Source organism: Drosophila arizonae, chromosome 4, assembly GCF_054131065.1.
Source record: "Drosophila arizonae isolate 15081-1271.41 chromosome 4, UAZ_ARI_1.0, whole genome shotgun sequence".
Classification (NCBI taxonomy): domain Eukaryota; kingdom Metazoa; phylum Arthropoda; class Insecta; order Diptera; family Drosophilidae; genus Drosophila; species Drosophila arizonae.
In genome coordinates this window covers 1,659,246-1,679,503 of record NC_142924.1, presented here as the reverse complement: position 1 = coordinate 1,679,503, position 20,258 = coordinate 1,659,246, and the positions used below count along the sequence as shown (strand labels likewise).

The window sequence follows — 20,258 nt, the reverse complement described above, 5'->3', positions numbered from 1 at the left end:
TAATCCGGTACATTTTTTGATATCCGCTACACTTGCACACTGGTTTAACGAGTAGTAAACAATGTGGAACTTGATTCAAGATTCATATAAAGCAAATTTATTGGTCATGAATTTTATACTTTTGCATAGCAATCGAATTGAAATGAGTAATTATAATCAAAATACAAATTTAATTCAAGATCCAATACGCATTATTGATCAATGAACTTCTCGTCCGTTATGTTTTTGAAAACGATGCTCTCGAGGTCTGCCACTGCAGCAACGGAAAGTATCGATACAATACAGACCGATTTCTCCGATATATTTAATTGAGAAGCCCTGAACTGTCAGTCAACAGCTGTTCACAAGACGCTGTGCGCTTTACCTCATTTACTATTGTTTGAGAGTTGTAAATTGTCTCAAAAATATTGTTCTTAAACGTGAGCTAGAAAATATAAATAATCAAAGATGGATCCAGCGCTACTTCGCGAACGCGAAGCGTTCAAAAAACGAGCGATGGCCACACCCACGTAAGTGCATCAATCGGGACATATTCAAAGTTATTAATAATTTGTTTGCATTCACAGCGTGGAGAAGAAAAACAGAACGGAAAGAGCTCCTCCGCCTCCAAGTAGAGATGATTCCCAAAAGAAAATGCGGCCGCCGACGGCTCCAAAACTGGATGCATCCACGTAAGAAGCAATTAGTAGCAAATTACAATCAGGGATCTTTAAATTCAAGTTATTTCTTGTAGATACAAAACTATGTCAGGAAGCTCTCAATATCGATTCGGTGTGTTGGCCAAAATAGTAAAATTTATGCGCACTCGCCATCAGGATGGCGATGATCATCCACTAACCATAGATGAAATATTAGATGAGACCAATCAGCTGGATATTGGTCAATCTGTGAAAAATGTAAGTTAATAATTGTTCATGATTCACTGTATTATTCTTTATTATCCCTTACAGTGGCTCGCCGGGGAAGCGCTCAATAATAATCCAAAAATTGAGGTCACACCCGATGGAACCAAGTTCAGCTTCAAACCAGTATATAAGATCAAGGATGGCAAAAGTCTGATGCGACTGCTAAAGCAACACGATCTTAAAGGCCTCGGAGGGATATTGCTTGAAGATGTGCAGGAATCCTTGCCGCATTGTGAAAAAGTTTTGAAAAACCGAGCGGCAGAAATTCTGTTCATTATACGTCCCATAGACAAGAAAAAGATATTATTCTACAATGATAGAACTGCCAATTTCTCGGTGAGTAAGCACATTTTGCCTTAAAAATCATTAACTATTCGTATTTATCGTTTAGGTGGATGAGGAATTTCAAAAGCTTTGGCGCTCTGCAACAGTTGATGCCATGGATGACGCAAAAATTGATGAATACCTTGAGAAACAAGGTGAAAACTCAAATTTCTTATTTATTGAACAAATAACTGATTCATTGTATTGCAGGCATACGCTCGATGCAAGATCATGGGCTGAAGAAGCCTGTGCCGAAACGCAAGAAGGCAGCCAACAAAAAGCGCCAGTTCAAGAAGCCCAGAGACAATGAGCATTTGGCTGATGTTTTGGAAACCTACGAAGACAATACCCTAACCCAAAAGGGTGCGAACCCCACATAATAGATAACAGTTTCGATCTATTTAGTTAAGACAGTAGATAATGAGTTCAAAACCTATTCTTAATAAGGAATAAAACTAAAGAAAAAACAGTCGAAAACATGTATAAAATAAGTAGAAGTAGCTCAAAATATAATTAATTTATACGCATGTACTGAAAGCTTATGTCAAATCATTTCAAGTGGTATATCAAAGTGTTAAAAATGTTTCATTTAGATTTATGAATGTTAGTTATCTGCCCTAGGTTTTGCATTTAAAAATATAACTTGTCGAACAAGAACCATAGTTAAAAGCAGAACCGTGTAATCACATAACAGTATATTTGTGTACATTTGCATATGTGTGTGTGTTTGTGCTGGCCTTTGCTTGTGGTTGCAATCGATAAATTGGCCGCGTAACAAAACAAATGCGTCAGTCGATGCCGAAGCGACCCCCAAGCAGGTTGTAAGTAGCACGTAAAGAAGAAATTGCCGTTGCGCTACAAAACGGGAATCTAGAAACCCGTTTTGAGGTTTTTCTTTTTTAATTTCTTGAAAATCTATTTGAGTATTCGCTGCGCGTTTCAGTGTGCAAAAATGCGTTGTGCGGCGTTGGCAATGGTAGCGCTGCTGGCCTTTGGCTGGACGCCAGGTCTGGGCGAAGCTCTGGGAGCTGAGTAAGTTAAATCAGTTTTAGTGTACAATTATACATGGTATACATATATAATTAATTTTATATTTTATATTTAATCGCAGCGATTTGATATACGGCTACGAGTGTAGCAAGGGAATATGTCGAAAGGTCGAGCTGAGTGAGGAAAATTTTGCCTCGGCTATTAGTTTGCCAGTTTGTCGGCTGTTCTGTGGCAGCGACATTGGCACTCTCTGGCCCAAGCCAACGGGCGTGGTGCAACTGGAGCCGCTGATGCGACAGGTGGACGTAGCCAACATTGAATTCCAGATGCCAGGTACAAAAGATAAACTGTGGAAGTCAACGGAACAGCGTTGGCTAAACCTGTTGGAGGCGAAGGTACCAAATCGCAAGATCCTCAAGAAAGGCGGCTACCAATTAAATATTATTGTCAATACTGCGGACGCAGGGGCACCAATGCGTCTCCAGTTGAACACGGACGAGAGCTATGCACTGAGCATAGGATCGAATAGCGCTGGCCAAGTGACGGCCAATATTACAGCTAACAACTTTTTTGGAGCACGTCATGGCCTGGAGACTTTGAGCCAGTTGATTGTCTATGACGATATCCGCCGGGAGGTGCAAGTGGTGGCCAATGCCTCTATTGCGGATGCACCTTTCTACAAGTGGCGTGGACTTCTGCTGGATACTTCGAGGAACTACTACTCTGTAAAAGCCATCAAGCGAACATTAGGTAGGCGTCTTCAACGGTTCCACCTGGAATCCCCATTCAACATCTTTTCCATTTATGCCCCTTTGCAGATGGCATGGCCATGGTCAAGCTCAATACCTTCCACTGGCACATCACGGACTCGCATAGCTTTCCGCTGGAAATCAGCAAGCGACCAGAGCTCTCCAAACTAGGCGCCTATTCACCAAGCAAAGTGTACACTCACAGCGATGTAGAGGATATAGTGAGTTATATATATCTTGTACTCAAATCAGAGCTTTAGCTGGATGTTTTCTTCTGCCATACAGGTGGAGTATGGACGAGTTCGGGGTATACGCGTAATGCCAGAGTACGACAGTCCGGCGCATGTGGGCGAGGGCTGGCAGCACAAGAACATGACGGCTTGCTTCAATGCACAGCCTTGGAATAATTATTGTGTGGAGCCTCCATGCGGCCAGCTGGACCCCACTGTGGATGACATGTACAATGTGTTGGAAGACATATTCAGTGATATGTTTAAGCTTTACAATCCTGATGTCTTTCATATGGGCGGCGATGAAGTATCCGTTGCTTGCTGGAACAGCAGTGCAAGCATACGCAACTGGATGCTGGAGCGTGGCTGGAATTTGAAAGAGGAAGATTTCATGCGCCTGTGGGGCCACTATCAAATGGAAGCTCTCAGTCGTGTGGATCGTGTGGCCAATGGGTCGCATACTCCCATTATCCTGTGGACCAGCACACTCACCGATGAGCGCTACATCGATCAATATCTGGATCCAGCCCGTTATATCATACAAATCTGGACTAAGGGCAATGACAGAGTTATCAAGAAAATATTGAAGCGTGGCTATCGCATCATTGTGTCCAACTACGATGCTTTGTATTTCGATTGCGGCGGCGGTGGCTGGGTGAATGACGGGAACAATTGGTGTTCGCCCTATATTGGCTGGCAGAAGGTCTATCAGAATGATTTAGCTCAAATTGCGGGCGATTATAAACATCATGTGCTGGGCGCCGAGGCTGCCATTTGGTCAGAGCAAATCGATGAGTATACCTTGGATAATCGCTTCTGGCCACGAGCCAGTGCCTTGGCCGAACGTCTTTGGTCGAATCCAACTGAAGGTTGGCGACAGGCCGAGTCGCGTTTGCTCCTGCATCGCGAGCGGCTGGTCGCGAATGGCATCGGAGCGGAGGCATTGCAGCCGCAATGGTGCCTGCAGAACGAGAACGAGTGTCCCATTGATGCGTATGACCTATAGTCTTATATATACTTGTATATCTGTAGAGAGAGTTCTGTCAACTGTACAATTTATTATACTTATAGATATGCTCAATGCAGCGAAAGGCTTTGGCTTAGCCTCTCCCTCGTTGCCATCGTCCTGCTTTGTGCCTGCAATAAACAACACTTGAAAGTGTGCGAGTGACTCGTCGTTTAATAAATTTATGAGATTTGTTTTACTCTAAATGAAATACAATTATGTATATTAATATATATAAGTATGTATGTTATTTCTAAAAGCATCCCCAGTCACAGATCTGAGTATATATGCATTGGTAATTTACTCGTTCCAGTCCTCCTCGTTGCGTCCAAATTTATAAACGATGCTGCCAAACAGAATGAAAACATTTTGCAAAAGTAACGCGACGCCCAGACTTGTGTCCTTTTTATCTATAAAGATAACGTATAATTTTGTCTTTGCTTTATTTTTTTTTATTTTCTTTGGCTTACCATTGTTTATGAAGTCATCGACCATTACCCAAACGGCCGCGATAATAGATGCAAATCCAATGACAAAGCCAATAAGAAGCCATATCTTGGCGATCCTTGCGCCCGACTCTGAGGTGTTATCTTCTGAAATCTAAACACAAACAACAGTAAATGACTCATTTTCTTTGTATACAAGATTCATATTCATATGTATATGTATACACTATGTGTGAATATGTAAGGCTGTTATCTTACATGCTCGCCTTTGACCGTATTGATCATGCAAAAGCTAATTGTGCCAAATATGCCGATAAATACATGTCCTGTTGTTATTTGATGCTGTCCATCTCCAGCCATGGCATCGATTATTATCCACCAGCCTGTGAAGAACTAAAGGAAAAGCAGACAATAGTTAGGCAATGCGCATTAATTCTTACACTTGATCGGCCCATACCAGCAAACCTGCGACCAGCGCAGCATTTTTGTTCCTTGATGTTTCAGATGTGAACCAATCCCTAATATTTCCTAGCAATGCCATTCTAAATTTCGTTTAATGTTTTTCCAAAAAAAAAAACAGATAGTCACACAGGGTTATCTAAGGCAGACGCACCTGCACGATTTATCGAGTATATCGATATACTTGAACTTCTGCATATTTGAACTAGTATGTGCAACAGCTGACTTTTGATAATTTTGTCGGATCTATTGAAAATAGCTGACAACTCTGACTCTAGCACGTGCGACTCCAGCGGTATAAACAACATTTATTTAATTAAATATGAAGAAAAAACTAGAGGAAACATCATCAGATGAGGAAGAAAGTGTTGCCGACGATTCAGAAAATGAAGACGAATTGGATTTAGCGGGCAGCGCAACAGAATCCGACGAGGATGATGTGGATGAAGATGAAACCACTTCGAGGAAGAAAACAAAAGCCGAATTGATTGAGGAACAAATACACAGTAAATACGAACAGCTGAAAGGAACACGACTATATGTACGCTTCCCACACAAGCTTCCACTTGATAGCCAGGAATTTGATGCGAAGGTAAAATCTTTGCATCCGTTAATAACAAAGGCTGCGAAGCCACGGCAAAAGCACGCACGGTTTTGCCTCGTGGAATTCAAATCCAAAGAAGATCGCGATAAAGCGCTGGCGGATATTAAAGTATCAATTGAAAGTGATGCGGCATACAAGGGTATCTTCATTTCGCTGCCCAAAACCGATTCCGAAGAGTTTGTGAACGAGCTGGTAGCACGCAAGCAACAGTCCCTGGAAAAGAAGAAATCAAAGAACCTGTTGAAGCGAGCAAGCAAACAGGTGCAGCGTAAGGAAATCTTCACATCATCCGTGGTGATCACCAATCTGCCCAAAACGACGTCAGTGGCACAGGTGCGCAAGCTGTTCGAGACTGCCGTCGATATACAAATCAAGCCAGGCAAGGGCAAATACCGCGACTCGAGCGCTGCAACAGTCACGCTGCCCACGACTATGGATGCTCGCAATGCCGTCAAGCGGGAGCTGAGCATAGGAGGCACCAAACTGAATTTGCGATTCCATACGCAACAGCAGAAGAAGCGAACGGGAAAAAATCTAAAACGCAAGGCAAATAATGGGGAATCACCGCAAATAGCAAAGCAGAAGAAAGCGAAACGAACTATAAAGGCGGATAAATAGTTAGCAACTATTTAACTATAAAAACTATATGTACTATGTAACTAATCTTTTATAAAATTCAAAATAAACGAAACAACATTTCATGTTACCGTTTAATACAAAAATAGTAGTATATGGATATGGATATATCTGAATGAAAGCACAATTAAATTTTAAAATATTTATTATCGTACACGATATACAATACATACATATGTAGCATTAGGTATTTCTTTTTATATTCATTTAATAAGCCGAGTTTCGAGTTTTACTGGATATACATAAGTTTGTTTACTAAGCCTATATATATATACATATACATATATAGTATATATATTTATGAGATTAATTTCTGCACAGGGAGGGATTTATGGGGTCGCCAGTTTTGTATGTAATTCCAACAATAGATGTGTGTAAATGTGTGGGAGTTAGATAATTCATATGTGTTGTTCAGTGTTATCAAATACAAAATACTCAACATTCGCATATATATTTATATATGTATATAAGATATATGTAAAACTCACAGTAAATGTTATTATTTAATGCCAAATGATATCTGATATCCGTAATTGAAAACGGGAAAGCTCCCAGAGGCAAAAAGAAACATCCGTTCACACATATTCATATATATGTATATACTCTATATCAATGCTGGAGCTCCTATTGATTTTTTCTTCTCAACTTTGACACGTACATTAATATTTATGCAAATATATATATATATATATATATTGATAAAGTTCCTGAATGTTGGGAAAAGTAATCATCATTAATTATAAATTTATATATTCAAAAATGCAAAAGCGTTTTAGTATAATGCAAAACAGATATTTAGAGTTGACTTTAAGTTTAGCTCGCTTAGTTAGTTTTTACGTTGAATGAGTTTGTTTTTTTAGCTATATAAAATGTTAGTTTTTCTTCTACCATATTTGTTTTTGTTCTTGTAAATATATATTTTCAATCAAAATCTATATACGCGCTTGCTTCATTCCCTTTTTCTTTCTCTTTTAGATTACTTAACGTTTGCTTCACCTACAGCGACATTTCTTCGACAGTCTTCACATTAATTTTGCTGTTATTGTAGTACATAAATATTCATATACATACAGACATATATATGCATATGAATATATTTATATAATATAGTACATTATAATTGTTTTTGTTTGTTTCTTTTTAAGCTGAAGGGCATTCAGATTCAATAAGGCGTTGAACATCCGCTGATAAAAAACTGCAGCAAAAATCGTGAATCATACGAAATGTATATTATATTAAATATATTCACATATATATGTATATGGAGAGAGATATATAGATAGGTATATATATATATTTGATAAGGATTGAGTGTGCAGCCTGTTTCGAAACGGACAAATCTGTGTTTTTTTTTTTTTTCTTGGAGAGATAGCTGTAGGATATTTTTGAAAATTTCGCGTTTTTCATAGAGATTATATCCGGGGGCTCTTTGGATAGTTATATTTCATTTTTAGCTTTTTTTTTGTTTTTTTTTGTTGTTCTTTTTTGTTATGTATTACATTTGTACCCCGAGTTAAATTACGTGTGCAGCAGCCGATCTCTGGCTGAAGGTGAATTATTTGAGTTTTGATTTGCTGCGCTCGCCAAGAGCTGTTGATGATAGGGCGTTGTGTGTGCTGCTGCTGTGGTTGGTGGTGGTGGTGGCGGTTGAGCGGGTGGTGAACGCAACGGAATCGATGGCTGTACAAAGCGCACACGTTCGGCATCCGTGGCGGCATTGTTCACAGCCGTTGCACCGGCTGCTGCATTGAACGCCGAAGTGAACGCGTTGGCGGCTCAAAGAGTGTGGTAATTGCGCTCATTGCGTGCCTTGTAGAACTTGTAGGCGACCAATCCAATGGCCAGCAGACCCAGGGTTAGGACTATGCCTCCAATGAATGACGAGCCATCAAAGTGTCCACATGGCACAGGCGCTGGCTTGGCCGTGGTAGTTGTCAAAGGCACCGGTGTGGTGGTGCTCGATGTGGTGGGACCAACAGTGGTAGTTGTTATATTTGGAGCTACTGTTGTGGTGGTGCTGCTTGTAGTGATTGGAGCTGGAGTTGATGTTGTTGGTTTGGTGGTGGTTGTTGAAGTTATTGGAGTAGTTGGAGGTGTTGGAGGTGTTGTAGTCGGTTGCACTGTGGTTGTTGACGGGGTTGTGGATGTAGTCGGAATTTGAGTTGTAGTTTTATTGTTGTCGTCTGGCACCGGTACTGTTACAGTGGTTGCCGCCTCGGTAGTGACAGTCGTTTCCTTTGCTAAAAACAAGAGAGAAAAAACATACAAACACACGCATGCGAATCAGTTTTAAAGTGATTCAACTTGGCTTAATAGAAAGTTCTTTATGTTGAAATCTTCTTCAATTACGTTCCGCACAAAAATACATATGTATGTAGGAACAAATACACTCACACGAATATGCTTGCACACAAATGTATACATACATGTAGACGAGTGTGGCATTTAAAATTCCAATACACTCTTACATATACATATGCATTTATAAATTTGTTGTTCAATGCAGGCACTAGCGCAAACACACACTCACACAAACACATACGTAGTTGAATAAAATTCGCTGTGGAAATCGCTTACCTTCTTCTCCGTCTGCTGGCAGACAACGATATGAACCAAACAGTCCAACAAACAGGCACAATAGCAAATATTTGGCTTGCAGCTGCATTATTACGTTTTATTCGTAAATAGCTTGTTTACTTTTTCGCAGTTTTTGAATAGAACTGTGGGGTTTCTTTTGACGTATTAGTCAATCTTTCCCTGTCAAAAAAGTCGGTGAAAAACCAAAATAAGCAAAGACAATCTAGAGTATGGCAATATTCTGTATAAGTATACTGAAATCGGTGCAAATTTAATTGCATATGCCTAATTATGAATATTACTCGGCATTTAACTTACCAACAAAATCGACAAAGCGCAATCAACGAATGATTAATAAAAATCCAATCGAACAAATCACGAACAGTTTTTTTTTTGTAGTAAGAGCACAGAGTTGTACTTGCAACGACTGCGATATCTATCGATTAACGATTGCGTATCTACTTTTGTAACACAGTCGACGGTCACACTAGTCATTCACACACACTGACTCAGACACTGGCTTTTTCAATTGCTTTATGGGAGCGGATTTAGATAAAAAAGAAACGCGTTAATATCGTGCAATAACCAAAAATGACATCTTACGTACGTGCTATGTACGATTTTTCTGGTGAGCCCGGATCATCAGAACTATCCATATCCACCGGCGACATTCTAACTGTGACCAGGAGCGATGTTGGCGAAGGTTGGTGGGAGGGAAAAAACAGTCGAGGCCAAATTGGGCTCTTTCCAGCGGCTTACGTGGAAGTGATGTCCGCTGCTGAAGCGCGACAGTTTACCAGCGGCGGAGATACAAGCTCTACAGCCGCTGCCACTGGTCAGCCCTTCGATCCCTTCGATATGCCGCCACCAGCGCCGAGATACGACCAAACAGCCGATGACGACAACGATAGTATTTGGACAGATAGCGAGGACAATGAAACATATTCAGAGATAGCGCCACCAGGTGGCAAAATGGGCGGAGTCGCACGGAGCAGCGGACTGACGCATTCTGCCAGCGACTACGACAACAGGCATCTACCTGTTGCTCCCAACGAAGATGGCATCTCGCTTAGCTCCGCAGCGGCAGGTGCGAGTGCTGGCACGATTAAAAAGGGCATGTTTGCCAAAAGTTCCGATTCCTATATACTCGGCCTGTCTAGCAACAAGGAAAAAATACCAGAATGCGAGATGGCGTACATAACACAATTAGAGGATTCCATCTACCAATGGACACAAAATCATTCGCCTTATTCCGTTGTTGTGGCTAGTCCCAAAAAGGAGTCAAAATTCAAGGGCATGAAGACGTTCATTGCCTACCAGCTGACACCAAGCTTTAATAATATCTCCGTGAGTATAACTGAATTTACAATTTTTATAAAAGTTAAACGAATCACAATTGAATACAGTGAGAAACTCTGAAGTGTGTTTATGTATTTGCATATGCATGTGCATTTGTATGTGTGCGTAGCTACTGATAACACAAACCAATAAGTTGCAGATCTTTCGTTTATTTGTTCCAATAAGAAGTGTAACGAAGATTTTCGTTTTTATATGTTTTTTTTAAATATAATGCTGTTGGTCGGAGTGTTTGTATATAAATTAGTTTGATATATAAATTTATATATTTTACTGGGCAACAGCTCAAATGTTATAGCAGCAATATTGTGCAAGAAACTTGTTATTGTGCAACAAGTTGCTTTTCTTACCAAAATCCAATTGGAAACTTAACGAAACATAACGAAACGAAACAATTTCTTATTTGTTTTAGAGGCATGACCTCAGTTGGGAACCTGATTGCTATTGAAAAAATATGAATCTTGAATGCAAGAATTAAATTTATTTTATCTAAAGTTAATTTGTTATACGAGCAGGTTAGTTGATTAAGGGTTACTAAGGCAGTCGCTATAAATTTGCTTCCCACAGTTCGTGCCATATTTTGTAGCTTAGTGTTTATTTACAATGTTGCAAGTTGCAGTTGAAGTTGCGAGTTCAATTGGGGGCAAGCATCGGGGGCAGCTGACCAACTGATTGCCCACTCTCTGCATGTGTGCGTTTATTTGTTTGTTGTTGCTCTTTTACTGCTACTTTACACACACACACACACATCCAAACACACACACACCCTATGACTCAGTGCTCAAGAGCTGTGTCACAATTTCGTAATTGAATTGTTGTATCTAATCTAACATGGAATACAATTCAGGTATCACGTCGCTACAAGCACTTCGATTGGTTGCATGAACGATTGGTGGATAAATTCTGTTTGATACCTGTGCCCCCGTTGCCGGACAAACAGATCTCTGGCCGGTATGAGGAGCAGTTCGTGGAGCATCGGCGTGTACAGCTGCAGGAGTTTGTGGATTGGGTCTGCCGGCATCCGGTCATATCGAAATGTGAAGTGTGGTACCATTTCTTGACCTGCACCGACGAAAAGATTTGGAAGTCGGGCAAACGGAAAGCCGAACGTGATCCGTATATGGGCGTCAACTACTGTTTGGCCATCTCGCCGCCAGACAAGAATCTGCTGCACTCGAAGGTGGATGCCCAAATGGAGAGCGGGTCACAGTTTATACACAGCATGGATATGGCCATACGCAATCTGAATAACATTGCCAACGATATGGCCAAACGTTCGCTAACCCAAAGCAAAAAGGAATTCCAACGCATCGGCGACGGTCTCTCAGATCTGGCCAAGTCGCTGAGCATCGACGAGAGGCGCGCTCCCACCCGGAACGGCGTGCCTCTGTCGGAGAGTGTGGGCCGCATTGGAGGCATTTACATTGGCATCGGTCAACTGTTTGGTGATCAGCCGAAACAGGATTGGATACCACTCTCCGATCGGTTGCATATCTACAGGTGAGTGAAGGATTAGATAACGCTAATGCCTGTGTAACCCAATTAATCGCTTTGTTTTCTTTTTCAGAGGTGTCTTGAACTGCTTTCCGGATATATTCTCGACGCACAAGGGCGCCATACAGAAGCGCAAGGATTGTGAACGTTCGACGGCCGAGGGCAAGATGAGCAATGCCCAGCTGCAGGACGTGAATCGGCGCACAGATGTCATCTCCTATACGGTGCTAGCTGAGCTGACCCACTTCAAGTCCGAGCGAGATACGCATCTGAAGCAAACGATTCGAGCATTCATTGCCGAGCAAATTAAGTTCTATCAGGCCGTTGTGGCGCGACTACAGGAGGCGCATCGCCAAATTGAATAGGCAATCGAATTCTCGGATCTGGATATACTATATAAATTTATATAAATATATCATACCACGATATCACGTTCAGTCGGCTGGGAGCACAAGCAAACACGTACACTAAATAAGCTGAAAACAACATTCGCACGCGCGCATTTCAAATGCTTTACACAAACCGTAAAACAATAATGGAAACAGAAAACTAAAAATTCTTTTTAATTAAACTATACAACCTAATCAGTAATCTTGTTTGTAAGTGAAAAGTTGCGTATTTATACAAAGAGAAAGGAAAATTTAACATTTATATACATATATCTATACACCGAAATTAAAAATATAAACATATACATACTATATATATTTATAAACATATAAAGCAATGTCATTTTTGAGTTGTGTCGCCCATATCTAATCCTTAAACTAAGCTCGAACTCTATAAATGTATATATAAATGATTGACCGATTTCTGTATTAAAATCGTAGTGCCCGATTAATGACTCAGTCAACTGTGTATATATATAATTATATATTATTGTATTATATATACAAAATGAATCATTAATAACGTTAATAATTGCGATATCAATTATTCATCAACAATCTCCTCTTTTTCCCACGTTTCTCTAAATCTAGAACCAGTTTATCCATATCAGCTGAGTCATTTTATAAAAAGCGTATTTTTATGTTTTACGTAAACTTTTTTTTGAAAATATTTTTGTCTTGAATTTTCAAGGGTTACGTATAACAATTCTTCGGTATATTTATAGCGTTGTGTTATAGATTTTGAGCTCTCAGGTCATTCTTGACACTAGAGATTTGAGTCTTCTTCGATTTTTACCCATCCCCATAAGCTCTGCAACGAATATGTATCCAATAGGAGCTTTGCTCGACCAGACCTGGTAACTATTCATATATAAGCTTTTTTGACCGTATGCAAATTCAGGCTAGAGTTCGAAATTTATGGCCTGCATGACTTCAAATATTTCTAAACGTAAACAAAAAATATCCAATAATTTAATATATTCCATAAATTAGACACCGCCCGAAACACCATTAAGAAAAAGTCAAATGTTTATTTTTTGCTATTCTGTTGCCTTTATCAGCGAAATTCTCTAAAAGGTTTTTTCCACTTTATTTTTCATGTTTTTGCTTTTGCCATTTCTCGTGTTGTTTTGTTTTTTATAAATCTTTTGTGATTTTCATTTTTGTTTGTTGATAAAAAAAAACATAAACGTAAACATATATTTTTATATGTAAGAAGATTGCACAATTTTTGTTTTTTAAAGGATTCACTTTGATATATAAATAATAAGCATAATAATAATAATAATGATAATCATAATAATGATAATGATAATAATAATAATATAGGGAAGGGAAAACATTCTTTTTTGTTGTTAGCTTTGCTCATGCGGAATGAATATAAAAATTGTTTTTTTCTTTGCCTTTTAGCGCTGCGTTGTAAAGGGTTCAAAGAGTTGGGAAAGGTTTGGGTTTAGGGGCGTGGTTGAGGGCTTTAAGGGTCTCTTAGGGTCTTAATAAGTGTAATACATCTAGATAAAAACGCTATATACACACACACTTGAGTTAATAATAATAATAATAATAATCATAATCATAATCATAATGATAATAATAATAATAATATAACGCAGCTTGGGTTAACAATAATACAATAATTAGGTTTACTTTTCTTGATGCTGTTTTCAGTTGCCTCTGCTTCTTACTTGTCTCATCTACAATATTTTGTTTATATTTTTTCCTTTTTAGTTTTTTTCTTATTTTTTTTTAACAAACTACCAATAACAAATTTTTACTAATTTTTTTTGTTTTTTTTTTTTTGTTTTCCTTGCTTTTTTGTTTTAATTATTGTTGCTTGCCTTGTTTACCTTGTTGCTGTGTTTTATTTTTAATATTTTATATGTTAATTTAAGGATTTTTGTATTCCTTAGCAATTCCTTGCGTTAAAATGGCCTATACGTTCCGCCTCTACTTTCCAAGTACAGTTATCATTATTTATGCAGTTATTTCTATATGATTTATGTTAATATGCAAGTGTTTACTTTGGGTTAAATGTTGCCCTCGATTCGCTCCAGTCGGCCTAACCATAATCGCCCGAGTACCGGCCATGTTTGTTGCTGCTGCTGTTGCCGTGCACTGCAGCAGCTGCTGCTGCCGCGGCTGCCGCCTGTGCTGCCTTTTCGGCGAGCAGTGCGGCCTTCTGTTGCATGTACGGATTGAAATGTTGCATGTACATGGAGGCAGCAGCTGCTGCGGCATAGTTATTCGCGTAGTTGTTGCTGCTGCGCTGATTGTTGTTGTTGTTGCTGCTGCTGTTATTGTGGTTGCTACTGCTGCTGCTGTTGCTATTGTGATTGTTCCAATGTTGCTGTTGTTGTTGTTGCTTGTGCTGCTGTTGCTGTTGATGTTGATGTTGATGTTGCTGCTGCTGTTGTGATTGGTGTTGGTGGTGTTGCTGATGCTGCTGTTGCTGTTGCCAATAGCTTTGCTCTGCCATGTAGCCAGCATCTCCAGCAACTGTAACAGCCGCATCATTCTTCTGATACAGATATGAATTGAGCAGCTGATGATTGCCTTGGAACATGTTCTCCATGGCAGCAGCAGCTGCTGCCGTTGGATAACTATATTTGTTGCTATTATTGTGATTATTTTGATTGTTTGCTGCTGTTGCTGTCAATCCCTGTTGCTTCGCTGCTGCAGCTGCTGCTGTCGCCGTTGGTGCGTGGTAATTGCAACCATTGCTGTTGTAATCCAGCTGTTGCTCCTCGTAGCTGTTGCTGTTGCTGCTGCTATTGTTATTGTTGTGGTTATTGCTGGCCATATTTGCCGCCGCTGCTGGCTCCTTATGAGCCCGGCTTGACTGTCATTCGCCAGTTGCCGTCACCGTCGTCCATTGCCAAGGGCTGGTGTAGCCCTGCTTTGGATTGCTGTTCGGGAATGAAAGCATATTTTATTAGCGGTCAAAGATATTGTGAAAATAGATATAGTATCCGTGAGGTATCTTGACTAATTGACTAAACGCTAGAGCAACATTTTCGAATTGCTATCACACACTTTTCGAATGGTCAAACGAATTATTTTAAAAAACTCTTCTTTCTATATCTTGACATTCGAAAAATTTGAATTTTCCAACTAGTTTGTATTTCTATTATCGATTGACAATCAAATACAAGATATCGAAACTGGAATTGACATTTAATTAATTGAATTATCGATTTAGTTCGATTCAAGAATGATTGCAGTTTGACCTGGGACTCGTATTTACCTGCCAAAGAGTGGATGCCACAGCGCCGAATTGGCATCTAGTCCGGCGGCGCCACCTGCCGCTGCAGCTGCGGCCGCAGCCTCTGCCAAATGTTGCTGCTGCTGCACCTCGTGGGCCAGCATGTTGCCGCGTTTGCGCTGCTGCTGCTGCAGAAGTTGCTGTTGCTGCAACTGTTGCTGATGCTGCTGCTGTTGTTGCGACTGCGACTGGGATTGCTTGGCATGCTCGAGCGGATTGTATGTGACGCTGGTCTTGCTGCTGCGCAGCGTGCGCCCGGTATTCGCCTCCTTGGCCAACTCGAGCGGCGATTGCTTGTGCATCGAATTGCGACGCAGGGCATCGAAGGGCACTTGCAGCAGTGGCACCATATTGCTTTCCGGTTCCAGCAGATTGGATAGCGACTTGCAGGTGAGCCGCGGCTTGTGCTCTGCGGGCGGCTGCGGGGCAGGCGTTGTTGCAGTAGGCGTGGCGGGCGTGGCAGTTGGAGCAGGCGCAGCAGGCGTCGCCTTTGGCTGCTGCTTATTGAAGTCGGGTACGTGCAGCGGCGCGGCATCCGCAGGATCACGCCTCGCTCGCTTATGCTCCATATGCAGCTCCTGCGATTCCTTGGGCAGATGTTGCTGCTGCTGCTGCTGCTGTTGCTGCTGGAGCAGCTTATGCATAAACGCCAACTCCATGGGATTAGAGAAGCCATTGAAGGCAGCCGTTGAGGGCGTCTGCTTGGTTGGCGTCTGATCCTGATCGCTGGCGTTGGATTTCTGCTTCATGCAATGCTTATACAGCTCATCCAGATGCTGCAGCCCTAGCTGACTGTTGTACAGAGGTAGCAGATTGCTCATGAATTTGCGCTGCAATCCCAGGGGGTCCTTGAGGGTCTTGAAGAATTCCTGCGATAGTTGGCCGAAGTAGGGCAGCCAGAGCATCTGCTGCAGCAGCGCGAGCGTTGTGGCATTCAGCTCCTGCGACATGCTTGAATCGGCCGCTGGCGAGGATTGAGGCACTGCAGCGGAGCTCGCCTTGGCAAGCAGCTGCGCGGGCGGCGCTGTAGGAGGTGGCGTGGTTTTCGTGGCAACTGCAGCAGCATGTTTCAGCAAGCTGGGAGTAGGACTGGGACTAGCAGTTGCTTTGCTGCTCTGTTGCAACGGTAGCGGCAGAGGCAGCGGAAGAGGCAGCGGCAGCGGCAACGGCAACGGCAAAGGCAGCTGAGAACAAGGCGAGGCAGGGGTGACGGAAGCAGAGGCAGAGCCGGGCACCTGGACAGGCACAGCCAACGCATCACCTGACTTCGACGACTTGGAGGATTGCTCTGAATCGTTTTTGAGTATGGCCTCCAGCTGCTCCATGGTGACGACCAATATATTGGGATTCTGTATTATCTCCGGATAGGCAAATGCCTCGGGCAGCCGCAACTCTGGCCTGGTGGTCAGCAGCAGCGGTATCTCTCGAGCTGGCGATGCCAACACCGCGCCCAGACGATCCTTTGGCACTAGAATGGGATCGGGCACCTTCCACTGGGGATTATTCAGGAGCATCTTCAGCTGAGTTAGTGCATCCGGATCCTTGTCCATTTTGATGGGCTTGGAGCGTTTCTTCAGCGGCTCCGCTGCGTCCGTATCCTCATCATCAATGACCACCGTATGAAGTTTGTCCACGCTCCGTGTTGTCGTCGCCTTGCCCAGATCCATAGGTTCCGCTTGTTGTTGCTGCTGCTGCTGTTGGGCGCTGCCATTTAACTTGAGAAACTGTTCGAATATAATATGCTTGATCGTCTCCGAGGTGGTCTCCACCTCGGCTGGTATGCTCGTCGCTGGCATGGGCAGCATCTCTGGATCGGGCGATTTCGATTTCAGTATATCCGAACTGGAGGTCACCGCGCATTGGCTGCGTGACTCCGAGGGCGGGCACACCTCCTCTCGTTTCTTGTAGCTCAGATCTTTGGGCGTCTCATCCGGCACAGTGATAGATTCGAGCTGTTCATGCTCCTTGTCGGGCAGCACAGTTGCCACAGCATCTGCCTCCGTCTCTGCTTCTGGCTGCTTGTCAAAGCTGTCGATGCCCAGGAAGAGCTCGCCATTGAGTCCTTCGATCTCGCCGGCCTCATTGAAGGACAGGCACTTGGGTGCATCGCTGCTGTCCATGCCCAAAATGCTGGGCAGCTCCTTGCCAGCGACCACATCCGGCACACAGAAGGAACTTAAGCCGGCAGCTCCACTGGCTGTTCCCTGCTGCTGCTGTAGCTGCAGCTGTTGCTGCTCCATGAGATTATCTTCGCAGCCGCGCTGCACCAAAGAATCAAGCAGCTCGGCTCCATTGCTGCCATTGTCGCTGCTGCAGTTGTGCAGCAGATCATCAGCGTCGTCGAGCAGATCCTTGAGATGTTTGCTATTCGCTTCTAGGGTTGCATGATCTGCTGGAGCTGTCTCCAGTTCCGTCGCCGCCTCCACCTCCTCCTCCTCGGCGAGCGGCGCCTCAGCAGCTGCAACGGCTGCTGCTGCAATCGCTGCACCTGCAGCTCCTTTGGGTAGAAACAGACCCGTCTTCGGACACAGCTGCAGCTCCAGCGACGCAGGCGATGGCGAGCGGGATCGAGCTGGTGATTGGGATCGGGATCGCGAGCGGGAGCGGGAACGTGAGCGTGAGCTCTGATATGTGGGCGTATTGGCGTTGCTGGTGCTGGTCTTTGTGGCCCTTGTCGAGGCATTCGTTTCGCTGTCGAGCAGTGCATCAAAGCAGGCTTCCGTGGACAGGTGCTGCTCGGAGTGCTGCTGATCCAACTGTTGCTCCTGTTGTTCCTGCTGCTGAGGTGGCACAACAACTACAACATTCTCAATGACAGCCTGATCCTCCTGCTCCTGGTCCTGGTCCTGGTCGTGATCCTGTTCCTGCTCTAGCTGCTGTCGGTGTTGTTGCTCCTGATCCACTACAGTCCACTCCGGCTGCTGTTCAGCCGCCTCCTCCTCCTCTTCCTCCTCCTGTTCAATGGACTGTTGCTGTTGCAGCTGCTCACGCTTGACCTTCAGCAAGGGCGCCGCCGCTGTGCTGTGGAAGAACTTGACAATACGAGTGGATGAGGCATCCGTGCGTGGCATAGAGCGCCAGCCGTTCGTTGTCTTGGTCAGGCGTATGCGATTGCGTTTATCATAATCCTCACAGCGCACCTCCACAATGCGCGTGTCGTCCTGCTTGACCCACAGAAATATGGGATTCACGCTGGGCGTTGTCGGAGCTGCAGCTGGAGCTGGGGCTGGAGTTGGAGCTGGTGCTGGAGTTGTTGCTGTCTGCCGAGCGGCTGGCGACAGTTTCTGGCTTTGGGTGAGCTGAGGCGTTGCTGCTGCAGCTGCAATTGCAGCCGGCGCAGCAGCCACTGTTGCCGTTGCTGACGCAATTGCTGTAGGTGTAGCTGCAACTGTTGCTGCTGCAGTTGCAGTTGAAATTGCTAATGTTGCATTTGATGCTGTTTTGGTTTCCAGTTTCACAGCCGCCAGCTTTGCCCTTGGCTGATCAGGCTCTAGCTGTGGCTGCGGTTGCAGTTGTGGCTGTGGTTCGGACTCTAGCCGTGGCTCCAGCTCCGCCTCCGATACCGGTACCGGTACTGATACCGCCTCTATTGGCTTGGCCGCAGACAGTTCCACATTCGCTGCCGCGCTGCACTTTGGTTCCGTTTTAATGTCACGCAACAGATTCTTATTGATGCGCGGTGTGTTGGCCACCTTTAGGTGACCAAATTTTTGCTTGGCGCGCGTGCCCCGTGCACCGCCCCGACCGCGCCGACGACGCGTGGGCTGCTCCTCGAATACCAGAAAGATGTCGCGTGCGATTTTTCGACGCTCCGATTTTCTGTGGCACACAGGAGGCGCTGCATCGAACTCCTGTTTAACAATAGCTGCAGCGGCGGGAATAGCGCTGCTGCCCGATGTTGTGTTGCTATCATCATGGTTACCGTTAGCCTTATCGCCGTTGTTGTTGTTGTTGCCAGTATTACCGTTAGCTACACATTCACTTGGCCTGCAAGTGTTCCTTGGCATTTTACGGCCGGCTGCTGGTGCGCCACAATTGCCACGATAATTAATCTTCTACCACGATTGTCATTTTATATTTTGCGTACATATAGTGTTTAATTTTTTTTTCTTGTTCGCTTTTGCCTTTTACACCGTATGCTCTTTTTCTTGCACTTCTTTCTTATTGGAATTTTTTTTTGTTGCTCTTAGCTGTGTGTTCGCTTGCTGGGTATATCTTTACAGCAGTTGTGGGTTATTCTCTAGCATCTCTTGCATTTTGTGCATTGTTCCAGCTGCGTGCCTAATTTATTTAACTATCTTCACTTTATATGCTTTGCCTGTGCAGCTATGCGCTGTGTGTTTTACGTTGACAAAATCAATGAATTTTGTATATGTACTACCTTTGCCTCTGCGCGCAGTGTGACCGAACTTCATATGGTATCGAAATCGATACTTTGAATACCATTTAAAGGCGCCCAAATTTGATTTGAGTTCACTCGCAATAATTATAAGCATATTTACATAGGTTTCTATGACGTTTGCTAACGAGTTTTCTTAAGACAGTCTTATTTGATCAATCTGAATAGTGAAACTTAGTTTTTCTTAATATAGTCCCGGTGACTATCTTAAAATAATAATAAAAATATTGCTTCTTATTTGTAATACTTCCTGATTAAAAATCAGGAAGCTTTTGCTAGAGTAATATATTTCATTAAGGAAAATATTTTAAAAATAAAAGAGTTCAGTTGAGATGGAAATTGTTCTCAATTCTCTATATAATTGCTAAGGTTATTGGTTTTGTTCTCAAATGAATTATGAATACAAATTCATTCATTCACTTACGGAATGCC

The 20,258-nt window shown here is 43.1% G+C and overlaps 7 protein-coding genes across 8 annotated transcripts; 4 read left to right on the top strand and 3 right to left on the bottom strand.

Annotated features, from left to right (window-relative positions):
* Positions 1 to 80: 80 nt before the first annotated feature.
* On the top strand, positions 81 to 1,766 carry TfIIEbeta (transcription factor IIEbeta). The gene is made up of 6 exons (XM_018005404.2): positions 81 to 509; positions 567 to 671; positions 734 to 896; positions 951 to 1,241; positions 1,297 to 1,384; positions 1,440 to 1,766. Exons 1-6 carry the CDS (start codon positions 448 to 450, stop codon positions 1,607 to 1,609), a joined length of 879 nt encoding a protein of 292 aa, XP_017860893.1. The 5' UTR covers positions 81 to 447; the 3' UTR covers positions 1,610 to 1,766.
* A 140-nt stretch (positions 1,767 to 1,906) lies between these two features.
* On the top strand, positions 1,907 to 4,389 carry Hexo1 (beta-hexosaminidase 1). 2 transcript variants are annotated; one of them, XM_089467603.1, is made up of 5 exons: positions 1,907 to 2,050; positions 2,173 to 2,261; positions 2,341 to 2,969; positions 3,038 to 3,189; positions 3,254 to 4,389. In XM_089467603.1, the coding sequence occupies exons 2-5, from the start codon at positions 2,182 to 2,184 to the stop codon at positions 4,202 to 4,204; spliced, it is 1,812 nt and encodes a 603-aa protein (XP_089323729.1). In that variant the 5' UTR covers positions 1,907 to 2,050; positions 2,173 to 2,181; the 3' UTR covers positions 4,205 to 4,389. The 2 variants fall into 2 exon arrangements, with proteins under 2 accessions (XP_089323729.1, XP_017860870.1); XM_018005381.2 differs by having other exon boundaries at positions 2,008 to 2,261.
* Positions 4,359 to 5,292, bottom strand: LOC108612518 (transmembrane protein 50A). Its single transcript, XM_018005417.2, has 4 exons — positions 5,108 to 5,292; positions 4,909 to 5,043; positions 4,675 to 4,804; positions 4,359 to 4,614 (listed from the first exon to the last, which is right to left on the bottom strand). The coding sequence occupies exons 1-4, from the start codon at positions 5,189 to 5,191 to the stop codon at positions 4,505 to 4,507; spliced, it is 459 nt and encodes a 152-aa protein (XP_017860906.1). The 5' UTR covers positions 5,192 to 5,292; the 3' UTR covers positions 4,359 to 4,504.
* Positions 5,293 to 5,334: 42 nt separating this feature from the next.
* Positions 5,335 to 9,107, top strand: LOC108612506 (uncharacterized). The gene has a single exon (XM_089467624.1). The coding sequence runs from the start codon at positions 5,432 to 5,434 to the stop codon at positions 6,329 to 6,331; it is 900 nt and encodes a 299-aa protein (XP_089323750.1). The 5' UTR covers positions 5,335 to 5,431; the 3' UTR covers positions 6,332 to 9,107.
* vsg (visgun) lies at positions 6,477 to 9,070 on the bottom strand. Its single transcript, XM_018005415.2, is given in 2 exon segments — positions 6,477 to 8,589; positions 8,927 to 9,070. Coding segments are annotated over 2 exon segments (810 nt in total). The 5' UTR covers positions 9,015 to 9,070; the 3' UTR covers positions 6,477 to 7,867.
* Positions 9,108 to 9,501: 394 nt separating the features above from the next.
* SH3PX1 (sorting nexin 33-like protein SH3PX1) lies at positions 9,502 to 12,624 on the top strand. Its single transcript, XM_018005382.2, has 3 exons — positions 9,502 to 10,273; positions 11,130 to 11,782; positions 11,850 to 12,624. The coding sequence occupies exons 1-3, from the start codon at positions 9,518 to 9,520 to the stop codon at positions 12,139 to 12,141; spliced, it is 1,701 nt and encodes a 566-aa protein (XP_017860871.1). The 5' UTR covers positions 9,502 to 9,517; the 3' UTR covers positions 12,142 to 12,624.
* A 2,235-nt stretch (positions 12,625 to 14,859) lies between these two features.
* LOC108612481 (uncharacterized) lies at positions 14,860 to 19,847 on the bottom strand. The gene is made up of 2 exons (XM_018005365.2): positions 15,410 to 19,847; positions 14,860 to 15,071 (listed from the first exon to the last, which is right to left on the bottom strand). The coding sequence occupies exons 1-2, from the start codon at positions 19,432 to 19,434 to the stop codon at positions 15,008 to 15,010; spliced, it is 4,089 nt and encodes a 1,362-aa protein (XP_017860854.1). The 5' UTR covers positions 19,435 to 19,847; the 3' UTR covers positions 14,860 to 15,007.
* Between the last annotated feature and the right edge of the window lie 411 nt (positions 19,848 to 20,258).